A 20,653-nucleotide genomic window follows, 5' to 3' on the forward strand; every position below is an offset into this window, starting at 1 on the left:
GTACTGTCAAAAAAACACCGGGAGTCCGACAGGACATATTTTTTACATAACTATTGATCTATAGTACATTCTACCTTAGATTATAGAAGCATAGTGTATGGCTCTGTGAGACAACCTTATCTAAAGCGACTGGACCCAGTTCATAATCTTGGTCTGCGTCTCTCAGTTGGTGCATACAGGACATCCCCCACAAGTAGCCTCTATGTAGAAACAAATGAAGCACCTCTTGCAGACGGGAGGATTATGCTTACATGTACTTATGTACATAGAATAAGATCCCTTCCAAAATACCTCTGTTACCCAGTAGTTACGAAGTGCAATTCCAGAACACTGGTCCTCAATAAACCCCAGTCAATCAGACCCTTGATACTCTGCTTTGAGGATGTATGCAAAGAATTAGAAATACTAGACGACCTTCCAAATATCGCCCAAAGACATGAACCATTGCCCCCTTGGTACAGCCTTCCCTGTGCATGTGACCTCATTTCAAAAAGAGCAAACACCGCACAAATATATTGGTACAAACTCCCGTTACGATATTTTACAGGAATACCTGGCTCTAAAAGAGAAATATAAGAACCGCACTGTGTTTTACACAGACGAGACGGCTCAAAATCATCAAATTTTATTTGATGTGCAGTTGTGCAAGGTAACTGGGAAAATGTAGTGAGACTACCGAATTGTGCATCCATATTTACAGCTGAATCTTATGCTGTCTATGCAGCCATAGACCGAGTAATAAACCAAAACCTTAACAGCATAATTTATACTGATTCCCTGAGTCTTCTTACGCCATTGCATTCTAGAAATGCAGTTCAACCAATAATAGGAAGCATCATCTACAACACCAAAAAAGCCTCTGCACGAGGGTAGACTATCACATTCTGCTGGTTCCGAGCCATGTTGGAATAGATTGTAATGACAGAGCCTATTTTTGTGCACAACCTCAAAAGGAGGAAGTAACAAAAATACACATTCTCCGCAAAGATTGCATCAAATCACTACAGTGTAAGCTAAAGGATCAATGGCAGAATGAATGGAACAATGAAGAAGAAAATAAGCTACACCTAAGAAAAACCATCGTAGGAGAATGGAAGTCATGCACACACCGAGAGCGCTTTTACGAATTACGTAGTTTTATGCCGTCTTCGTATTGGACATGCACACATGACACACTTCTTACTGAGAAAATAGGACAAGCCATTTTACGAAAAATGTGGAAGTGAACTTGCCATGAATCATATTCTGTTCTCATGCATAGAACTCGAACTGCTAAGGAAAAAAATATTTTACTTCATTTTACAAGGAATTAATTCCTTTCTATCCCACTTCACTCATAGGGAAAAATCCACTTGCTGAAATTTTATCAGTATTTAGTTTCCTTAAAGAATTGGGGATCCTAAATAAGCCGTAACACACTAAAAACTGTGCAGTTCTGACCAAAGAATCTACTTAAACCTTGTGTTTGGCGCACGATGGCCTTAGCTGCCTATGCGCCATAAAACCCAACCCAACACGCGGCTTGCCTGAGTGCATGTTTTTACTTGGATGTCTCAAAGGATTGACCTCAAGGAATAGTTACTAATTGGTTGCAGCCGCAGATGTGGATGTAGCACTAAATTGCGATGCAGAACATTATTGCACCAGACATGAAGATAGTGCAGCGCGCATTGCCACTTAAATGCTCTTTATTTGGTGGCTCCATTTGCAGCTGTGTTGCCTTCAACACTGCATTGTGGGCTACAGTACTGACAGTTCTGGAACTATTTTGAGTGCGTTGTGCAGTTAGATTGAGAAACAGTTTGTGCTGTTGTGGCGATGAAAAGGTTTTTCATTCCGGTGGATAGAAATTGCGCAGCAGGACAGCTTCATCTTTTGTTGCAGACAAGAGTTGCAGCTTGGGTCCTTCAACAGATTGAAGCTGACATGCGAGTTCTGTGTCAGTCATGTCAGCATAGCAAAGAATGTCAACTCTGTAGAAGATTTTGGCAGTAGTGAAAAAATAATGAACTCTCTTTGTCAGCCTGCATTTGTCGCTTATTGCTGGCTGTCTTGCAGGGGCAGGTGCCTGGGCAGCAGCCACAACAGCCTGTGCCATCCCAAGCTGCACCAGGCAGTGGCCAGCCACAGCCTCAGCAGCCAATGCTGGCTGGTGCACCAGGCATGCCACCTGTGCAGCCAGCGCCACAAGCTATAATGAAACCACCGCCCCAGTATCCTTATCCAGCTGAGAGGACATTGGCTCGCCCGCCGTACCCACCGCAGCAGCAGCAGCCACAGCAACCCAGTTCGGTGTCTCCTCAACAGGCGGCAGGGCAACAGGTTAGCCTTCTCGGTCATCATCATAGCAGGTGAACCAAGGCCTCTCGCTCTTTCTCTACCACCACCCTTTATCACTTCATCCCTTCAGAATAGCTAACCTCATCAACTCCGCCTGAGCCTTCACCACTTTGCTATAGATTTTTGTGACTGCCGTCAAATGTGCTGGCCGGTTGGTGCAACCATGTGTTAGTGAATGCCTCTGTTTAAAATTTTTTTTCCTCTGTTGTTTGTCGTCACAGCAGATGCAGTGGGCCAACTTCCCGCAACAGCAGCAGAGAAAAACTCCCGATGGCAGTAGCATTCAAGCATCTCTGCCACAGCAGCAGGTGGCGGTCCAGTGGCGAGCTGCAGCAGTGCCTGCAGGCGGGGAAGATCTCAAAGGCAAAGTACCAACAGGGCTTCCCGGCCAGCCTCAGGTGCGTGCTGATGTCCTGCACCCCCAGCAGCAGGCAGCCCTCTGGCAGACACAGCAGCAGCAACAGCTTCAGCTCCACAAGGTGCCTTTCCTCCTGGTCTCCAAGAGTACAGTTGTCATAAGCAGGGTTGTCTAGCATGCTTGCACAGTGCTCATCAGAGAATCGCAAGCACACTTGAACTCAAGCATAGCAGTATGGCCGTGCAAAAGTACAAGCACCATGCAGCTGGAGTCCTGAACACATTCTCTCATCAAATTCTTTTTTCTACATCCCTTCTTAACATTTGCAGCTGATGCTACATGTCGTAAAACTCTGCGTAGAATACGAACCCACATATAATACAAGATGTAATTTCATGATCGTGAAAGCAGAAAAATAAGTTTTCATCCGTGTATAGTGCGAGAGGAGAAAGATCAGCAAAAGTGTTTATTTGCACTATATTTTGCAGTTGCCCCATGAGGCCTATGTACTTTTCGCTTTCGCGTCCAATGCTACCCTGTACCAGTCGTCGAATAATGCCACGAACCATCGTGTTGGGGCTGGTTCACTCCTCTCCTTGCGCCGACATGCTTGATCGAATAATTTCACATTGTTCTATAACCAGTAGGCCACTTTCAGCTCCGATGCGGGACGGCAGCGCACGAGCTGCCAGCCATCATGCACTGTACCACTGCACATACTAGGTGCACTTCGCATGCAGGCGCAGCTTGTGCACCTAGTAAATGTTCTCAAATTTGGGGTTCTCGCAATTGTTTTTGTCCGGCATGTGTATCGTCCACCGAGAGTCCCTTTCTAGAGACATCTTTCAGTGCGAACTCTCCTCCAGTACCTCTAAATACATTTGGTATCCTGCATTTTCGCGAAAGTGCGACCGGCGCGCTCCTTGGGAATACTGGTGAAGCATCTGCGATTCGGCTGTCGGACATGGCCAGCATGGCTGAAGAGGTCTGTGAGAGACTCGTGCAACATGCTGAGGGATCCTTTCGTCATCCCTGCATCATATGAGGTGCGATCGACTTCTTCCTGGTCGTGTGCACGTCGTGGGCACCATGGTTGTGGGGTCAGCGTGTGGAAACTGAGGCGATCAAAACAGCTGACGCCATCGCTAGACAGTGCCTCCTCTCGTTGGAAGCCTGACACTGATAGCGCTGATTATAACGAAGCCGGGATACAGATTTAAGATAAAATTTTTTCGGATCTGCATATAATACGAGGCGGAAATCTGACATGATAAAATCAGCCAAACTACTTCCTATTATACAGTCAAACCTCGATATAACGAACACGCATATTACGAATTATTAAATATATCGCTGAAATTCTTTTGCCAAACACATGTATTTTTAACTTCCCATAGCGAATGCGGTTCGGCATAAAACGGATATTACGAACTTCGCGACGCCAAACACTACCTCAATTTATTAGCAGGAGGCAGGCTTCGTTGCACTACATGTGTGTTGTGCGGTGCAGCAAACGTTCAGGACTACCTCGCAGGCGCTGACAGCGCCACAGATGCCACGACGGCATTGGGAGTTGACAGCCAACGGTAATCTCGGTGGCCATAAAAAATCGTTCGCATCTCACAATCGCTGACAGCGCCGCTTCAGCAGCGGCGCGATCGAATGTTGCTTTTGTCTTTTTGGTTTTTGCGTCTTTCGCGTTTTTAGTGTTAGCAGCGGCGAGGCGGCGTGGCCGTCGTGTCGCGTGTGGTGCACGGGTGTGCGTAGTGCTGTGATGGCGGTGAACGTGAAAAGAGAGCAGCACTGACATTAAAGACCAAGCTCAAGATAAAATCGGGGCCTTCAAGGCAGTTTACAAGAGGAGACTGATTGACACTCTTCTCGTGAAGCTTGTTATGAAGCAGGACTTGAAGATCGACTTGCCGGGAGCATTGAAGCGGCATCGGACAGCGTGAAAGGCGAAACGATCGCCAACTGCTTTCGGCACGCAGGTTTTGTTCCAGCAGAGGCCCGTGCATCAAGTGACGATGGGGACGATCCCAAAGAATCAGAAGCAGAGCTCCGCGAGCTTGATGAGCCTGGAACGATTTTTCGCGTTTTGTTGGTGACATGCCTGCAACAATGACTGTAGAGGACTTTGTAGGCGGCGACTACATCGCGGCGACGGCTGTACTGACGGACGCCGAAATCGCTGTGGAAGTTTCTGAACATCCCGCAGACGAAGCTCAGGCTGACCCTGCAGACGATGAGAACATTCCGACTTCACAAGAAGCGCTTGCTGCTTTGGATTTACTGTGCCGCCACTGCAGTGCTATTGAGAGCAGTGGGTTTGCCCTTGTTGAGTGTTTGCAAACTGTAGAACAGGGCGTGATACGGAATGCGATCAACACAAAAAAGCAGGCCACGTTAACGCAGTTGTTTGCGCGTAAATAAATGGACGTGACCCAAATAGGCACCCTCCGAGTTGCTGTGCCTTCTCTGATTGAATTTCGCTGCTCTTGCGTGTATTTTCTACGAAATTTTATATTACGAATTATGGATAGAGCGAACTATTTTCCGATTTTTTAACTGTTCGTTATAACGAGGTTTCACTGTATGTGTGTTTTTTTGGTAAGCATGCATTTGTGTAGCAAACTACATAAATAGCTGTTACCATTCACGTCATTGTCATCACTACTTCCAGCTAAATTTTATTATGCCAGTGGGTTATAGCAGTGAATGCAGCTCACGTATCAGTGACCAATTGCAGGCTCAGCTTCAGCAGCAGCAGCACCAGGCTACTACCCCCACAGGGGGGGATCAGGCACCGTCTCCAAGCAGTGGGGGCCAGCCAGTAGTGCCCACTCAGCAGCAGCTGCAGCAACAGCTGCAGTGGCAGCAAATGCGACAGGCTGAGCTTCAGCGCAGGCAGCAGCTCCTCCAAGAGCGCCAGTTGCTTCAGCAGCAGCAACAGGCTCAGCAGCAGCAGCAGCAGCAACAGCAGGTTCCTCAGCAGCAGGTTCCTCAGCAGCAAGTTCCTCAGCAGCAGGTTCCTCAGCAGCAGGTTCCTCAGCAGCAGGTTCCTCAGCAGCAGGTGCCTCAGCAGCAGGCACCTCAGCAACAGCAGCAGTCTTACATTGTTCAGAGGCCACCACCACCCCAGTATCCAGGTGAGGATCATTTCTGAACTGACATATGGGCAGCAGATGAGAAAAGACAATTGAATGGAGGCTCAATTTTTTTGCAAGGTAGCAAGCTTTACCTTATTGTTGCTGATTGTCTGTTTTAAGGCAAAAGCCTTTCTAGGCGCATGGTGAAAATCTTGCGTTCGTGAGATTCTGCGAGATGTGTCTGCTAGACGTCGCCATAGGTTCTGACGTTGCCATAATTTTTTCTTTCGGATAGCTAGGCCTTCATTCTCTATTATTGAGGAGAGGAGTCCTGAAATCTTGATGTCGCCAATGATGAAGCCAAAGAAAAGAAAAACAGAAATTATACCGAGTGCACAAACACACAAGAAGAGGTAGAAGAGAAGAAGGAGGACGGGATTTCGCCATTAAAGCTAATGCAATTCCGTTATTTTCTTGAAGCGAAAGCTTCACTGGCCTGGTTGAGCCAGTCATCGGCTCCTGGCATTTAACCTTAAAAGTGGAGGAGTGGAGGTGTGTAAGCCACGTGATGTACCAGGTGACTTGCCGCAGCTGCAGCTGCACACTGACTGCCGGCTGTCAGCTGTGGCCATATGACATGCCACGTGACTCACCGTTCGTTTGAAAAGGGACCAGCACCGCTTACCTAGCAGTTTCTCGCTGTGGACGAAACAAGTTGGTCAGAATCATCGTCGTCGGGACAATCTGATTCTGATCATCCTGTTGACTTTGAAAGATATGCTAAGGATTTAGCTAGAAGTAGGGAACATAAATGTGCCAGATTAGAGGGCAGAGACCGAAGAACAAGTGTGTCCACCGGCTTAACAGCATAACCAAGCATACCAAAGCTTTTGCTTGCGCAACCAGGCTTAGCCGAGCTAAGCCACAGCCATTTTTTCATTTTCAAGATACAGTAAGAACCCACATATGATACGAGAATAGCAGAAACGGAAAAAAGTTGGCATGTAATGCTAGACAGGAAAGCTCGCCAAAAGCATTTATTTGTTCCACATCTTGCTTTCACTTAGCAAGGCATATGTTCTTTGCGCTTGCGCACCTAACACCACTCCGTGCGAAGCGTTGAATAATACCACGCACCTTCATGTGCCAGTGCAGGTTTGTTACCCTTCCGCACTGACATGCCTGACCAGAGAATTTCACGGTGAGCAGAGCAGTTCACATTCATGCCGGCAATTGCGGAAGCCACACGGTCCTCCGGTTGTTGTAAATCTGGACTAGGCTGCTTCCAGCTTAGGAGCGGGAAGGCAGTACATGAGCTGTTGGCTAGCATGTGTTGTGCTCATGCCTGTTTGCGTCTAGCACTGCGTACAGGCACGCAGCGTTGTGTGCCAGGTGTCCTCAGATCCAAGACTTTTACGATTGTCTTCTGATGTATCATCTGTCGAGAGATTTTTGCTCGAGACATTTTTATCTTGGTACCTCTAAACACATTTAGTATCCCAAATTTCTTGAAAGTGTGACTGACTCGTTCCCTGAGTGTGCAGGTCAAGCATCTGCCATCCGGCTGTATGCGTGGCTAACACGGCTGGAGAGTTCCTTAAGAGACCTGTGCAAAATTCTGAGTGCTGCTTTTGCGGTCTCAACATCATGTGACTTGTGCTTGACCTGCCTCCGGTCGCATGCGCTTCGTGAGCATTGTTACGAGGGTCATGAAGTCAGCGTGCTGAAACCAATACTATCTAGACAGTCAACCGATCAGGCTTGTACAAGTTACAGAAAAAAATAAGTAACTGATTACGATTACAATTAATCCATCCAAAGTTTAATACAGCCCCACAAAAGTAAGTGAACAATTACAGAAAAGTAAAATATTACTTTTGTGTCACTTTTCCTCAAACAGTTTATTCATATAAAACAAGTTTACAGAGACGCCAGAGAAACTGCAGATTGCGTGATACAGTTGAACCACGATATAATGAATCCCTACTTGCAGCCGAAAATTTCGTTAAATCGCGAATTTCGTTACGTCGAGGTTCCCATGTTCTAGCTGCCCAAATAAATTAACAGGTTAGTGGAACACTGCTAGTAGATGGGAACTTGTAAATTACGAATTCAGGAAATAAGCAAGAAATTCTAGCAATAGTAACATTAAAAAGAGTACCGGATGTTGTTTGGTACAGTTAAACCTGGTTATAATGAAATTGTAAAATGTCTGCGATTTTACATTACATCCAGGTTTTCGTTAGATGCAGAGTCATGTGAAGACCCCAAGGACGATGTAGAGCGAAAATCAGATTAAGAATTGATGTAAGGGAAACCACCTCGAAAGTGTTTACAGTAAATCGGAATTATTAGAGTCATGAAAGCGGTGAAATGTTTTGCGATTGCGCTGATAGCGCGGCGTGACTGCGGCGGCTGCTTCCACGCTTCCACCTCCACTGCGGCTCGCGCAGCGCGTCTACGAGGGAGCGGGGAAAGGAGGTGGAAGAGGAATCAGTCTGGGGGAGAGCGCGTGCTTCGGCTCCGCCGCCGACGCGCGCGCTCGCCTTTTCTGCTTTTGCCTCGCGTCGCCAGAGCGGTCCGCTGTTCCTGGCTGCTACAGACGCACGAAAGCCCACGAGCAACCGCGCAGCCGCGATGAACGTGCGCTGCTCGCCCCGCGCTTTTTAAGGAAAAGAAAATGCACGGGCCTGCTACTGGCTCTGCAACTGAGCCACCTCCGCTGCCTCGTGCTGATAGAAGGGAAAATAGAGATGAAAGAAAAAAGAGAGAGAGAAAGACTCTTGTCTCAACAACCGTCTTCCACCACCGAAGCGATGGCGGGTGCAATGAATGCCTACAACAGATAAAAATTCGATGGCAGGCTGGTCCCCACCGCAAGCGGCGTTGACCTACCAGTCCCAGCCCCTTAGGGCCAGGAGCAGCCACCCTTCACCACCTCGAACAACTCTTCGGCGCCCATTCCTGGGTTTCGCGTCGGCATTGGCGTGGGCCTCGTAGCCAGCTCCGCCCCTCTTTTAGCCCCCCAGCTCAGCCCCCCTCTTCCTGCGTGGAGCCGACCGCGCGTGTTATGTGATTGCTGCACACGCTCCCCCGTTTGCCGCTGCTTAACCCTCCCCCTCTTCCTGCGTGGCGGCGAGGGTGCTTTACGGTTGCCGAAACGCCAGCTCGCTATCAGCGGATCACGGTGCTTGCATCCCAAGCCGAGACGCAGAGTCACGTTCTTCACTCGCTAGCAGCGTCAGCGGCATCAGTCAGTCGCTGGTATCTGTTCGTCACACAACGTTCCTATAAGCCCACGCACTGCCTCCCGCAACCTCCCGATAACTTAATTGCTCTCTTCATTTCTCCAACCAAAAAGCTTCTTTCATGACAGCCAAGAACTGTTACTGGAGTGGCCGCTGCTTATACTCCCCCTCCCCCCTCTTCCGGAGAGGCAGCGAGGGTGCTCTCGAGTTGTCGGAACTCCGGCTCGCTGTCAGTGGATCACGGTGCGTGCATCCCAAGCTGAAATGCAGTCACATTCTCTTCACTCGCTAGCGGCGTCAGTGGCATCAGTCAGTCGCTGCTATTTGTTTGTTGCACAACGTTCCTATGGGCCCACGCGCTGCCTCCCGCAACCTCCCGATAACTTAATCGCTCTCTTCATTTCTCCAACCACAAAGCTTCTTTCGTGACAGCGAAGAACTGTTAGTGGAGTGGCCGCTGCTTATACTCCCCCTCCCCCTTCTTCCTGCGGGGCGGCGAGGGTGCTCTCCGGTTGCTGAAAAGCCGGCTCGCTTTCAGTGGATCACGATGCGTGCACTCTAAGCCGAAATGCAGTCACGTTCTTTTCACTCGCTAGCAGCGTCAGCGGCATCAGTCAGTCGCTGCTATCTGTTCGTCGTGCAACGTTCCTATGGGAACATGCGCTGTCTCCAGCAACCTCCCGATAACTTAATTGCTCTCTTCATTTTTCTGACCACAAAGCTTCTTTCATAACAGCCAAGAACTGTTAGTGGAGTGGCTGCTGCTTATACTTCCCCTCCCCCCTCTTCCTGCATGGCGGTGAGGGTGCCCTCTGGTTGATTAAACGCCGGCTCGCTATCAATGGATCACGGTGCACGCATTCCAAGCCGAACTTGGTAATCAGGCCTATGTCAAACAAAAGCATACTTGAAGCGTTGTAGGGTGCTAAAGGTGCCTGTCACTGGAAACTTCCCAAGGGTGTTTGAAGGCCACACAGGGCCTATTGCTAACTTGTCAAAACTAAAACTCCAGCATTGATTAAGCAAAAAAAAAAAGAGGAGCCACTGGCAGGGGACAGTTAAATAAAGAAGCTGAAGGAAAAAAAGGCTGCCGCTTAGTACCGTCTATCCTCCCTGAAAGCAGTACTGGTCAGTGCTCGAGAATTTATCAGCACAGGTGTAGGATCAAAGAACATGCAGAAGATAGCGGAAATGGGCTCATTGATGCAAATACCCATAATATTAGCGCTGCTTGAGCGAATCGAAATGATAGACTCCACTTTTGAATCTATCAAGTCAAAATAGGCAAAAGCTTTAGATCAAACTTGGTGTTCGGTTATGAAGTGCATAAGCAAGCATTCCATTTGCTGCAAGTCTGTTCCAAATTGTTGCTTAGGTCAGCCTGTGTTGTTTTAAACATCATAACATGTTTTGGCCATTTGTCGTACCAGAAGTGTGTGCATAGTCTGCAAAATCGCACAGCGTTGCATAAACGCTTACCTGCCAGGTTTCCTGAATTATCCGGGAGACTCCCGAATCTTGATACTTCTGTATGATTGCAAGACCAGAACAGAAATCTCCCGGAAACGTCCCCATGTTTGGCCAAATCCTTTTTCTAGTCTGGCCACATAGCTCCAAGGCTATCTACCGCTTGACACCGATTGACATCGTGATCAGTGAAAGGTCTAAAAAGCATAGTCGGCCAAGCACAGCAATTAAAATTGCCAGAACTACTTTCACTTTGCTGTTTGAGACTGTAGCACCGCCACTGCCTGGGGCGGTTCAGGTGTGGCGCTAAGGTCGGGTTTTGTCTAAAGTTCCAGTGGCTTAATTTCTTCCTATAATGTTTCTACACTAACACCGGTTTTTGCTTAGGCAACTTCCGTGTTTACTTGTGTTCTTTGTTACCTTCGGCAGCTCAGTTGCATGGTCTAGTGCAGTTTCCAAGAGGCGTTGTGCGTTGTTTAGTGCCACGCTAACATAGTCTTCGGCCATAGCGCTAAGCAAAGAGCGCAAGAAATATCTTCAGGTCTTCCTAAGGCGGTATACTGCTGAGTTTGGATGTATTGTGCTGTCTCGGAAAGGCGAGCATCATGCGTTTTGCACAGTTTGCAATTGTGACATCAGCATCTCGCACGGCGGCAAAATGGACTTGGCTACACACATTTCGCCAAAGAAGCACTCAAGCAACCTTCAGTGCCAAGCAACAGCTTCTCCAAGATTTCTTCGGTGCACAAGACGACAGCGATGTCATCTGTGCGGAGAGCTTGTTTACCGATTTCTTGTTGGAGCATAACGTCCTGTTGAGCGCCTCTGAACACATGGGACCTCTGTAGCGCAAAATGTTCCCAAAGTCTGACGTTGCGAAGCGCTACGCATGTTCTAGAAACAAGAAGACAGCTATTGTCGGTGAAATTGTGCATCATGCACAAGAAAGCATGGTGAGTGCCCTGAAAAAGAGTGTGTTTTCAGTTGCCGTGGATGGCAGTAACGACAGCCAAGCGCAGCTGTACCCGATTGTGGTTACGTATTTTGTTGAAGAGTTGGGCGTGATCGATAGCAAACGTCTTGCACTGAGCACCCTAGAGGGCCAGTCAACTGGGCGCAATATCGCCAGATTGCTGATAGATACTCTGAATTCCTTGGACATACTATTGTTTAACTGCATAGCTTTTGGCTCTGACAATGCCAACGTCATGCTGGGAAAGAAAAATGGCGCAGCGGCAGTGCTGACTGAAGCCCATGAAAACGTTATTATAATTGGCTGTTCGTACCATTTAATCAACATTGCAGCAGAAAAAGTGGCGTGTTGTCTCCCAGCGAAGGTGGACGAAGTCCTCGTAGATATTTTTTTTATTTGGAAAAAAATGCAAAAAGAAAAGCTGCCCTTAAGCATTTCCAAGAAATGCATAACATTGAGTACCAAAAAATTCTGAAGCATGCGCCTACCCGATGGCTGTCGCTTGGGAAATGCCTGGAAAGGTTAATGAATCAGTGGGGACCTCTGTTGAGTTTTTTCCTGCATGAGGTGAAAAAAGAAGCCGCAAGTGCGCAATTTCTGTCATACTACGAAATTCCAAAGACTCCAGTGGTGTCGGCGCAAAGTACAGAACTGGAACACATGCCGTGCAAATTGAAGAGAAAGAAGGCAGCAGGTGCTGTACCAGTGGCAGTGAAAAAGGCTAAGGCCACTGATATGGTGGACCAGAGTAGGCCACCATGCATAACACGTGAAGAGAGGCTGTTTCAGTTGTCAGCTCGGATCTCAACAAAGTGTGCTGCCTTTTTTTGAATAACACCATTCCTGTCTTTGAGGCAGTGAACTGTCGGCTGCAGTCTCAAGCTCCTGAAATAGTACACGCATTGCAATCTTTACTTTTTGGGCTTCTTGAAGACCTCCTTTCAAGGTTTGTGCAGCCACACCTTTTAAAGGAACACAAGGAGACCTACTTACAGTTGATTACCATGACAAAGGTAGATAGAAGGATGGTGAAGACATTGTAGTGGGACTGGAAGCCAAACGCATTGTTCAGAAACTCAAGCCAACTGAGCAAGAACAATTTTATGACGCTGTTCGGAAGTACATGATCGCTGCCTGCGATTATATTCGCCTCAAATTCTCTTTGGTTGACAATGCAGTTATTAACTTTAGAGTCGCAGATCTGCAATCCATCGACACTATGTCCTTTCAGAATGTGCTTTTCTTTGTGGAGCAGTTTCCGGTCTTACTGCCTCTAAAGTAGCAAGAGTCGAAAGACCAAGCTTTGAATTCTCTGGAAATGGAATTTGTCAAACTTCAGGCATTTGACATTCCCCAAGATGTGCTGCAAGAGGAACGTGCTGACAGGTAGTAGAGCGCCATCTCCCAGCAAAGGCGCAGATGGGCAAAAGAAACTTAGCCGTATCTCAGCAGTAATGCTTGGAATCCTCTGTATACCACACAGCAATGCTGAATGTGAGAGGCAGTTCAGTAGTATTGTAAAAAATTGCACTCAGTTCAGATCATCCATGTCTGACACAACTCTTTGTCACATTCTTTTGGCTAAATGTCGCAGGGGCGAACACTGTTACTCTCGGCAGTACTCAAAGGAATTTCTAAAAAGGGCAGCATCTGCTACATCTAAGATTCCCCTACAGTGAGCAGTGATGTGGCACGTCAGTGGTTTTCAAACAAAAACCACCCAATTCCCGCTCTTTTGAACCAAATAAAAACAACTCATTCAGTATAAATGCCTAGTAACTCCTTCATTCCCCCCTTCCCTCCTCCCCGGTCCGATGAGATCTCCCTAATGCCTTGTCGTGGCGGAAGGGCTTGCGAAACTCGATGAAGTCGTGAGCTCTGCTGTGTAGGGCCACCCAAGATAGACAGGTCACGGCAGAGAGTTCTGACAAAATGTGATTCACTGGAGAAGGTAATGGCAACCCACTCCAGTATTTCCTGCCAAGAAAACCCTATGGCCAGTCACAATACCATTAAAGATATGGCGCCGGAAGATGAGCCCCCCAGGTTGGAAGGCGTCCCACATGTTACTGGGGATGAACAAAGGGCGATTCCTAGTAGCTCCAGGACGAATGAAGCGGCTGGGCTAAAGCCAAAAGGACGCTCAGTTGTGGATGTGTCGGGAAGCGACCGGAAAGTCCGATGTTGCAAGGAGATATATCACATAGCAACATGGAATGTAAGATCTATGACGCAAGGTAAACTGGATGTCGTCAAGCGAGAAATGGACAGATTGAACATTGATATCTTGGGTATCAGCGAGCTCAAGTGGACCGGAATGGGAGAATTTAACTCCGGCGACCATTATGTCTTTTTTTGTGGGCACGAATCCAAGAGAAGGAATGGGGTCGCTCTCATAGTAAACAGAAGAATGGGCAAAGTAGTGCTAGGGTACAACCCCAAAAACGACTGAATGATTTCACTTGCATAGACTTGGATAACATAACAGTTATCCAAGTCTATGCACCGACCACTGCTGCTGAAGAAGCTGACGTTGAGAGATTTTATGCGGACCTACAATGCCTTTTAGACCGCACCCCATCATCAGACGTCGTTTTTCTCATAGGAGACTGGAATGCTAAGGTCGGGAGTGAAGAAATATCCGGAATTATAGGCAAGTTCGGTCTTGGCGAGCCAAATGAAGCTGGGCAGAGGCTAGTAGAGTTTTGTCAAGAAAACAACCTGACCATAGCGAATACTCATTTTCAACAGCCCAAGAGGCGCCTGTACACATGGACTTCACCGGGCGGTCTGTACAGGAATCAGATCGATTATATTCTTTGCCGGCAGAGATGGAGAAGCGCTATACAAGCAGTAAAAACAAGGCCTGGGGCCGATTGTGGCACCGATCATCAGCTTCTTGTTGCCAAAATTAAGCTTCGATTGAGAAAAACGCAGAAAACTAGAAGGACTTTCAGGTATGATCTGGATCAAATTCCATTAGAATATGCTGTGGAAGTGAGGAATCGATTTCAAGAATTAGATCTGGAAGACAGAGAGCCCGAAGAGATGTGGACTGATGTTCGTGATATAATACAAGAAGTTGCTACTAAGGTAGTTCCAAAGCAAAAGAAATGCAAGAAAGCAAACTGGTGATCTGAAGAGGCTTTGCAAATAGCTGAGGAAAGGAGGATGGCAAAAGTTATGGGGGAAAGAGAAAGATACAAGGTTCTCAATGCGGATTTTCAGAAAATAGCAAGGACAGATAAGAATGCCTTCCTGAACATACAGTGCCAAGCAGTTGAGGACAACAGCCAATTAAGGAACACTGGAGCTCTGTATAAGACAATCAAAGATATCAAAGGAAGCTTCTGTGCTAAGCTGGGCGTGATAAAGGACAAACAAGGCAAGGACCTCACTGAAGCCTCAGAGATAAAGAAGAGGTGGCAGGAATACACAGAAGAACTGTACAAGAAGGACCCGAATGTGCAAACCCAACATAAGACGGTTGTGATTACTGATCTCGAGCCGGGCATCCTGAAGAGTGAAGTTGAATGGCCCTTAGCCAGCCTTGCTAAGAACAAAGCTAGCGGAATTGATGGTATTCCAGCTGAGTTGCTTCAAAACCTCAACCATGACGCTGTTAACATTCTGCATACATTATGTCAGAAGATTTGGACAACCCTGCAGTGGCCACAGGATTGGAGGAGGTCAGTTTATATCCCCATTCCAAAGAAAGGCAGTGCCAAAGATTGTTCCAACTACCGCACGATCGCGCTTATTTCGCATGCTAGCAAGGTGATGTTGAAAATCCTCCAAGGTAGGCTGCAGCAGTGTGTGGATCGGGAGCTTCCGGACGTGCAAGCTGGGTTTCGCAAGGGCAGAGGAACTAGAGACCAAATTGCTAACCTTCGCTGGATCATGGAAAAAGCAAGAGAGTTCCAGAAACCCATCTACTTCTGCTTTATTGATTATGCGAAAGCGTTTGACTGTGTAGATCACAGCAGATTGTGGCAAGCTCTCCAAGAGATGGGAGTTCCAATTCACCTCATTTGTCTCCTCAGGAACCTGTATGAAGGGCAAGAGGCCACAGTCAGAACTGGGCATGGTCCTATTGATTGGTTTCCGATCGAGAAAGGAGTGAGGCAAGGCTGCATACTGTCGCCCTGCCTACTTAACCTATATGCAGAGTGCATCATGAGGAAGGCCGGTCTGGACGAGTCTTCAGCTGGAGTGAAGATTGCTGGAAAACGTATCAACAACCTTAGATATGCGGATGATACCACTTTAATGGCAGAAAGTGAAGTGGAACTCAAGAGACTTCTGATCCGCGTACAAGAAGAGAGTGAGAAGTTTGGGCTTAAACTGAACGTTAAAAAGACAAAGATCATGGCGTCTTGCCCTATCAAGTCCTGGAGCATCAATGGACAAGAAGTGGAAGCTGTGACAGATTTTCTCTTCTTGGGCTCCAAGATTACCTCGGAAGGAGACTGCAGCCATGAAATTAGGAGACGCCTGCTTCTGGGAAAGAGAGCAATGGTTAGCCTTGACCGCCTAGTAAAGAGCAGAGACATTAGTCTGCCAACCAAGATCCGTATAACTCGTGCTATGGTCTTTCCAGTTGCGATGTATGGATGCGAGAGTTGGACTGTGAAAAAGGCTGACCGCCGAAGAATTGACGCGTTTGAATTGTGGTGCTGGCGAAGACTCTTGAGAGTTCCTTGGACTGCCAGAAGATCAAATCAGTCGATATTGTCGACCATAAACCCTGACTGCTCATTGGAGGGTCAAATTTTAAAGTTAAAGCTCAGCTACTTTGGTCATCTGATGAGAAGAGAGGAGTCGCTGGAGAAAGATTTGATGTTGGGAAAGGTTGAGGGTCGCCGGAGAAGGGGTAGGCAGCGAACGCGTTGGTTAGATGGCATCCTCGAGGCACTGCAGATGAAGTTATGTGATGTTAGGAAGATAGTGAGAGACCGGAAAGCGTGGCGTGACATGGTCCATAGGGTCACGAAGAGTCGGACACGACTGAACGACTAAACTGAACTGAATGCCTTTTCTGTGAACCTGGCAGATACGATAAAAGTAAATAAAAGAGGGATTTTATATGTCGGGAATAGGAAACTGAAATTTATCAAGGGCGTTTCACAGTAGAAACATGCACCAAAACATGATTTGAATGCTCCAAAACTCTTGTTTGATTGCTCAAAAGCTGCTTCAAAATGCCATTATGACTGCTCCCTGAGCTGCTCCAGAATGCTCGAGCCTGCTTCCACCCCTGATTTTATTACAACGGTATTTTCATGCCTGCTTTTGATTTTGGTTTTATGGATAGCTTTTGTGAAGATTGGTGGTGTGTTTTTCTGGGACTAGGGGAAGGACTTCTCCTTCTCTAGTATGTTTACTGTCGGCATGTAATGGTCATACAAGATTTCAATGGGTTATGAAATGTGCTATGTTAGGACTAGTGACTCTACTTTATGTTTTTACATCGTTGTTTGTTTTTTCTGAAATTGGTGGTGAGGGTGGCATTGCAGTCAGGTTTGTTCCATGGGGTAATGGGACAGATGCATTCTTTCATTACCCACTTTGCTGGCTGCTGCAATTCTGCGAGTTGTGCAAATAGTTTGAGGGTTTTGTTTCTGAACTTCACAAGAGGGTGTTCACATTGCTGAGCCTGCAGACTTCTTTTTTTTTTTTTTTTTTTCTTATATGAGGCAAGGCATGTGACACCACTTGCCTGTTACGCAGGCATTGGCATGCCGACGACACGAGACCAGTCGCCCGCCATGGCTGCCGCACGGCCGCCTGGGATGGTGTCATTCCATCAACAGCAGCAGCCACTGGTGCAGCAGCCGGTTAGTGGGATTTTTTACCTCCAATTTTTGTGAGTGTGCATGCTTGAAAACACGATAGTGCTGTTTAAATAATTGCACATTGCAGCATGTTTCGCCTGGTGGCTATGGAGCCATTGCGCAGTCACTCAGCTTCTATTGGCCTTCAATGAAGACAGGCTCTAAAAAGCCAACATGACAGTTTTGTGATGGCCAAATGAGCTGATATATGCAAAACTATGTGAGGCACTCTGATGGTCTAGTTGGTTCATTTGAAGAGAACGAGTAAAGCTGCGTGAAAGACAGGACTGAAGGAACACACAGGCACAAACAAGGCGCAGACTTCCAACTATATTTATTCATGATACAGGTGGCTTATAAAGGCTCTGAACAAAGCAAGAAAGGCACTATTGCGGAAAACGCTCGACATAGTGACAACAGCACTTTATAGCAGAATCATAGCGGCTGTGGAACCTGAACATGCCCTTCTACATACTCAATCTCCTGTCTCGATAGTGATACTGACGGCGAACTGACTCAATCGTCACCTCTTTTGGCAATCGGGAAGGCTTCGATGCCATCCCTTTCAGTCTTGTCTCATGCCTTACCGAGGAAAGTGGTTTTTTATAGATAAGGGACGCATTTGCAGCTTTTACAATACAGTGGTAAGTTGCTACCTGTACCGGTGCGCATTGGCCTGTTGTATTCAAGGGCCCGCTTACTGAAGCACCGTCCGATTTGGGTGATGTATACCCAACTGCAAGATAGAGGTATCTGGTAGATAACCGGATGCCACTTTCCTCGGTAAGGCATGAGACAAGACTGAAAGGGAGGTTATCGAAGCCTTCCTGATTGCCAAAAGAAGGGACGATTGCGTTAGTTTGCCGTCAGTATCACTATCGAGACAGGAGATTGAGTATCTAGAAGGGCATGTTCAGGTTCCACAGCCGCTATGATTCTGCTATAAAATGCTGTTGTCACTATGTCGAGCGTTTTTTATGATAACATATTTCTTGGAACTAGAAGGTATGAAATGGGATGTCATAGGGCTTAGTGAGGTTAGGAGGCCGAATGAGGCATATACTGTACTGAAGGATGGGCATGTACTGTGTTATCGAGGCTTACCAGAGAGGCGACAACTAGGATTAGGTTTCCTTGTCAATAAGTATATAGCGGGTAATATAGATGAATTCTATAGTATTAATGAGAGGGTGGCAGTCATCGTAATTAGGCTTAATAAGCGGTATAAACTGAAGGTTGTACAGGCCTATGCACCTACAGGTAGTTATGATGACCAGGCAGTTGAAAGCTTCTACGAAGATGTAGAATCGGTAATGCGAAAAATAAAGACACAGTATACTGTACTAATGGGCGACTTCAATGCCAAGGTAGGGAAAAAGCAGGCAGGAGACCAGGCAGTAGGTGACTATGGTCGGCTCTAGGAATAACAGGGGGGAGTTATTAGTTGAGTTTGCAGAGCGCAATAACTTCAGAATCATGAATACCTTCAGCAAACGGAAGAACTGGAAATGGACATGGAAAAGTCCTAACGGAGAGACTAAAAATGAAATTGACTTCATAATGTGTTCAACCCCCGTCATTGTGCAAGATGTAGAGGTAATCAGGAAAGTGCGATGCAGTGACCACAGGATGGTGAGGTCCCGAATTAGCCTAAATCTGAAGAAGGAACGCAACAGATTAGTAAGAAAGAAACCCATCAACAAATTAGCGGTGAGGGGGAGGGCAGAAGAATTCAGGATCTCGCTACAGAATAGATATTCAGCTCTAACCGAGGATGGCGACATTACCCTAGAAGCAATGAACAATAGTTTCAGAGATATCATTACTGAGTGTGCAGTAGAAGTAGGCGGTAGGATAGTTAGAGAGGATACCAGTAAGCTGTCTAAAGAGACGAAAGATTTGATTAAAAAACGCCAGAGTATAAAAGCTTCCAATCGAACAGACCAGATCAAATGGGCCGAGATATCAAAGCTAATCAATAAGCGCAAGGTGGCTGATATAAGGAAGTATAACATGGGAGAAAATTGAACATGCTGTAAAGAACGGGGGAAGCCTTAAAGCGGTAAAGAAGAAATTGGGCATAGGCAAAAACCAGATGTATGCGATAAGGGACAAGTCGGGCAACGTCATCTCTAATATGTACAAGATAGTCAAAGTAGCCGAGGAGTTCTATACAGATCTCTACAGCAGCCAAAGTAGTCAGGATCGTAACGAGATTGGCGGCAGGGAAAAACAGTCAGACGTTCCACCAGTGACGAAGGACGAGGTCAAGAAAGCATTGGAAACTATGAAAAGGGGGAATGCAGCTGGAGAGGATCAGATAACTACAGATTTGCTAAAGGACGGGGGGGATATCGTGCATGAGAAACTGGCCACACTGTATAGCAGTGCCTGGTGTCATCGACGGTACCGGAACCATGGAAGAATGCAAACATTATCCTCATTCATAAGAAAGGGGACTCTAAAGACCTTAAAAATTACAAACCAGTCAGCTTATGTCTGTTACGTATAAGGTATTTACTAAGGTAATTGCCAATAGAATCAGGACAACCTTAGACTGCAATCAAGCAAAGGATCAAGCAGGTTTTCGGAAACGGTACTCTACTATCGATCATATCCATACCATCAATCAGGTGATAGAAAAATGCTCGGAATATAATCAGCCTTTATACATAGCATTCATTGATTACGAAAAAGCATTTGACTCAGTTGAAACATCGGCGGTGATGCAGGCATTGCGAAATCGGGGTAGACGAGCCATACGTGAAACTGCTGGAAGATATATATAGTGGCTGCACAGCAACCATAGTTCTGCATAAAGAAAGTAACAAAATTCCCATAAAGAAAGGTGTTATGTAAGGAGACACAATCTCCCCAGTACTATTCACAACTTGCTTAGAGGAGGTATTCAGAGACTTGGAATGGGAGCAGTTAGGGATAAGGGTAGATGGAGAATACCTCAGTAATCTGCGATTTGCTGATGACTTTGCCTTGCTAAGCAACTCGGGGGATAGACTGCAAATAATGATTGATGACCTAGACAGGAAAAGTAGAAAGGTAGGCTTGAAAATCAATATGCAGAAGACTAAGGTAATGTTCAACAGCCTCGGGAAGGAACAGCAGTTTACATTAGGTAGCGAAGTACTGGAAGTAGTAGCCGATTATGTCTACTTAGGACAAGTAGTAACCGCAGATCCGGACCATGAAAAGGAAATAACAAGAAGAATAAGATTGGGATGGAGCACATTTGGCAAGCACTCGCAAATTATGACTAGCAGCTTACTGGTATCGCTCAAGAGGAAAGTATACAACAGTTGCATCTGACCTGTACTCACCTATGGGGC

At 46.7% G+C, this 20,653-nt stretch overlaps 1 protein-coding gene across 3 annotated transcripts in view; it reads left to right on the forward strand.

The window, feature by feature from the left end:
- LOC146197702 (uncharacterized) overlaps positions 1 to 20,653 on the forward strand; it is a 152,641-nt gene that overhangs the window by 17,650 nt on the left and 114,338 nt on the right. For 2 of the 3 annotated variants that reach the window (XM_084599611.1, XM_084599613.1), the window contains exons 8-11: positions 2,059 to 2,322; positions 2,562 to 2,819; positions 5,448 to 5,847; positions 17,206 to 17,312. In XM_084599611.1, the coding sequence (XP_084455737.1) occupies positions 2,059 to 2,322; positions 2,562 to 2,819; positions 5,448 to 5,847; positions 17,206 to 17,312 (1,029 nt within the window). The remainder of the gene's footprint in view (positions 1 to 2,058; positions 2,323 to 2,561; positions 2,820 to 5,447; positions 5,848 to 17,205; positions 17,313 to 20,653) is intronic. The other variant, XM_084599612.1, reaches the window with a different exon arrangement.

This window comes from Amblyomma maculatum, chromosome 3 (genome assembly GCF_055883805.1).
Source record: "Amblyomma maculatum isolate TAMU_Amacu chromosome 3, ASM5588380v1, whole genome shotgun sequence".
NCBI lineage: Eukaryota > Metazoa > Arthropoda > Arachnida > Ixodida > Ixodidae > Amblyomma > Amblyomma maculatum.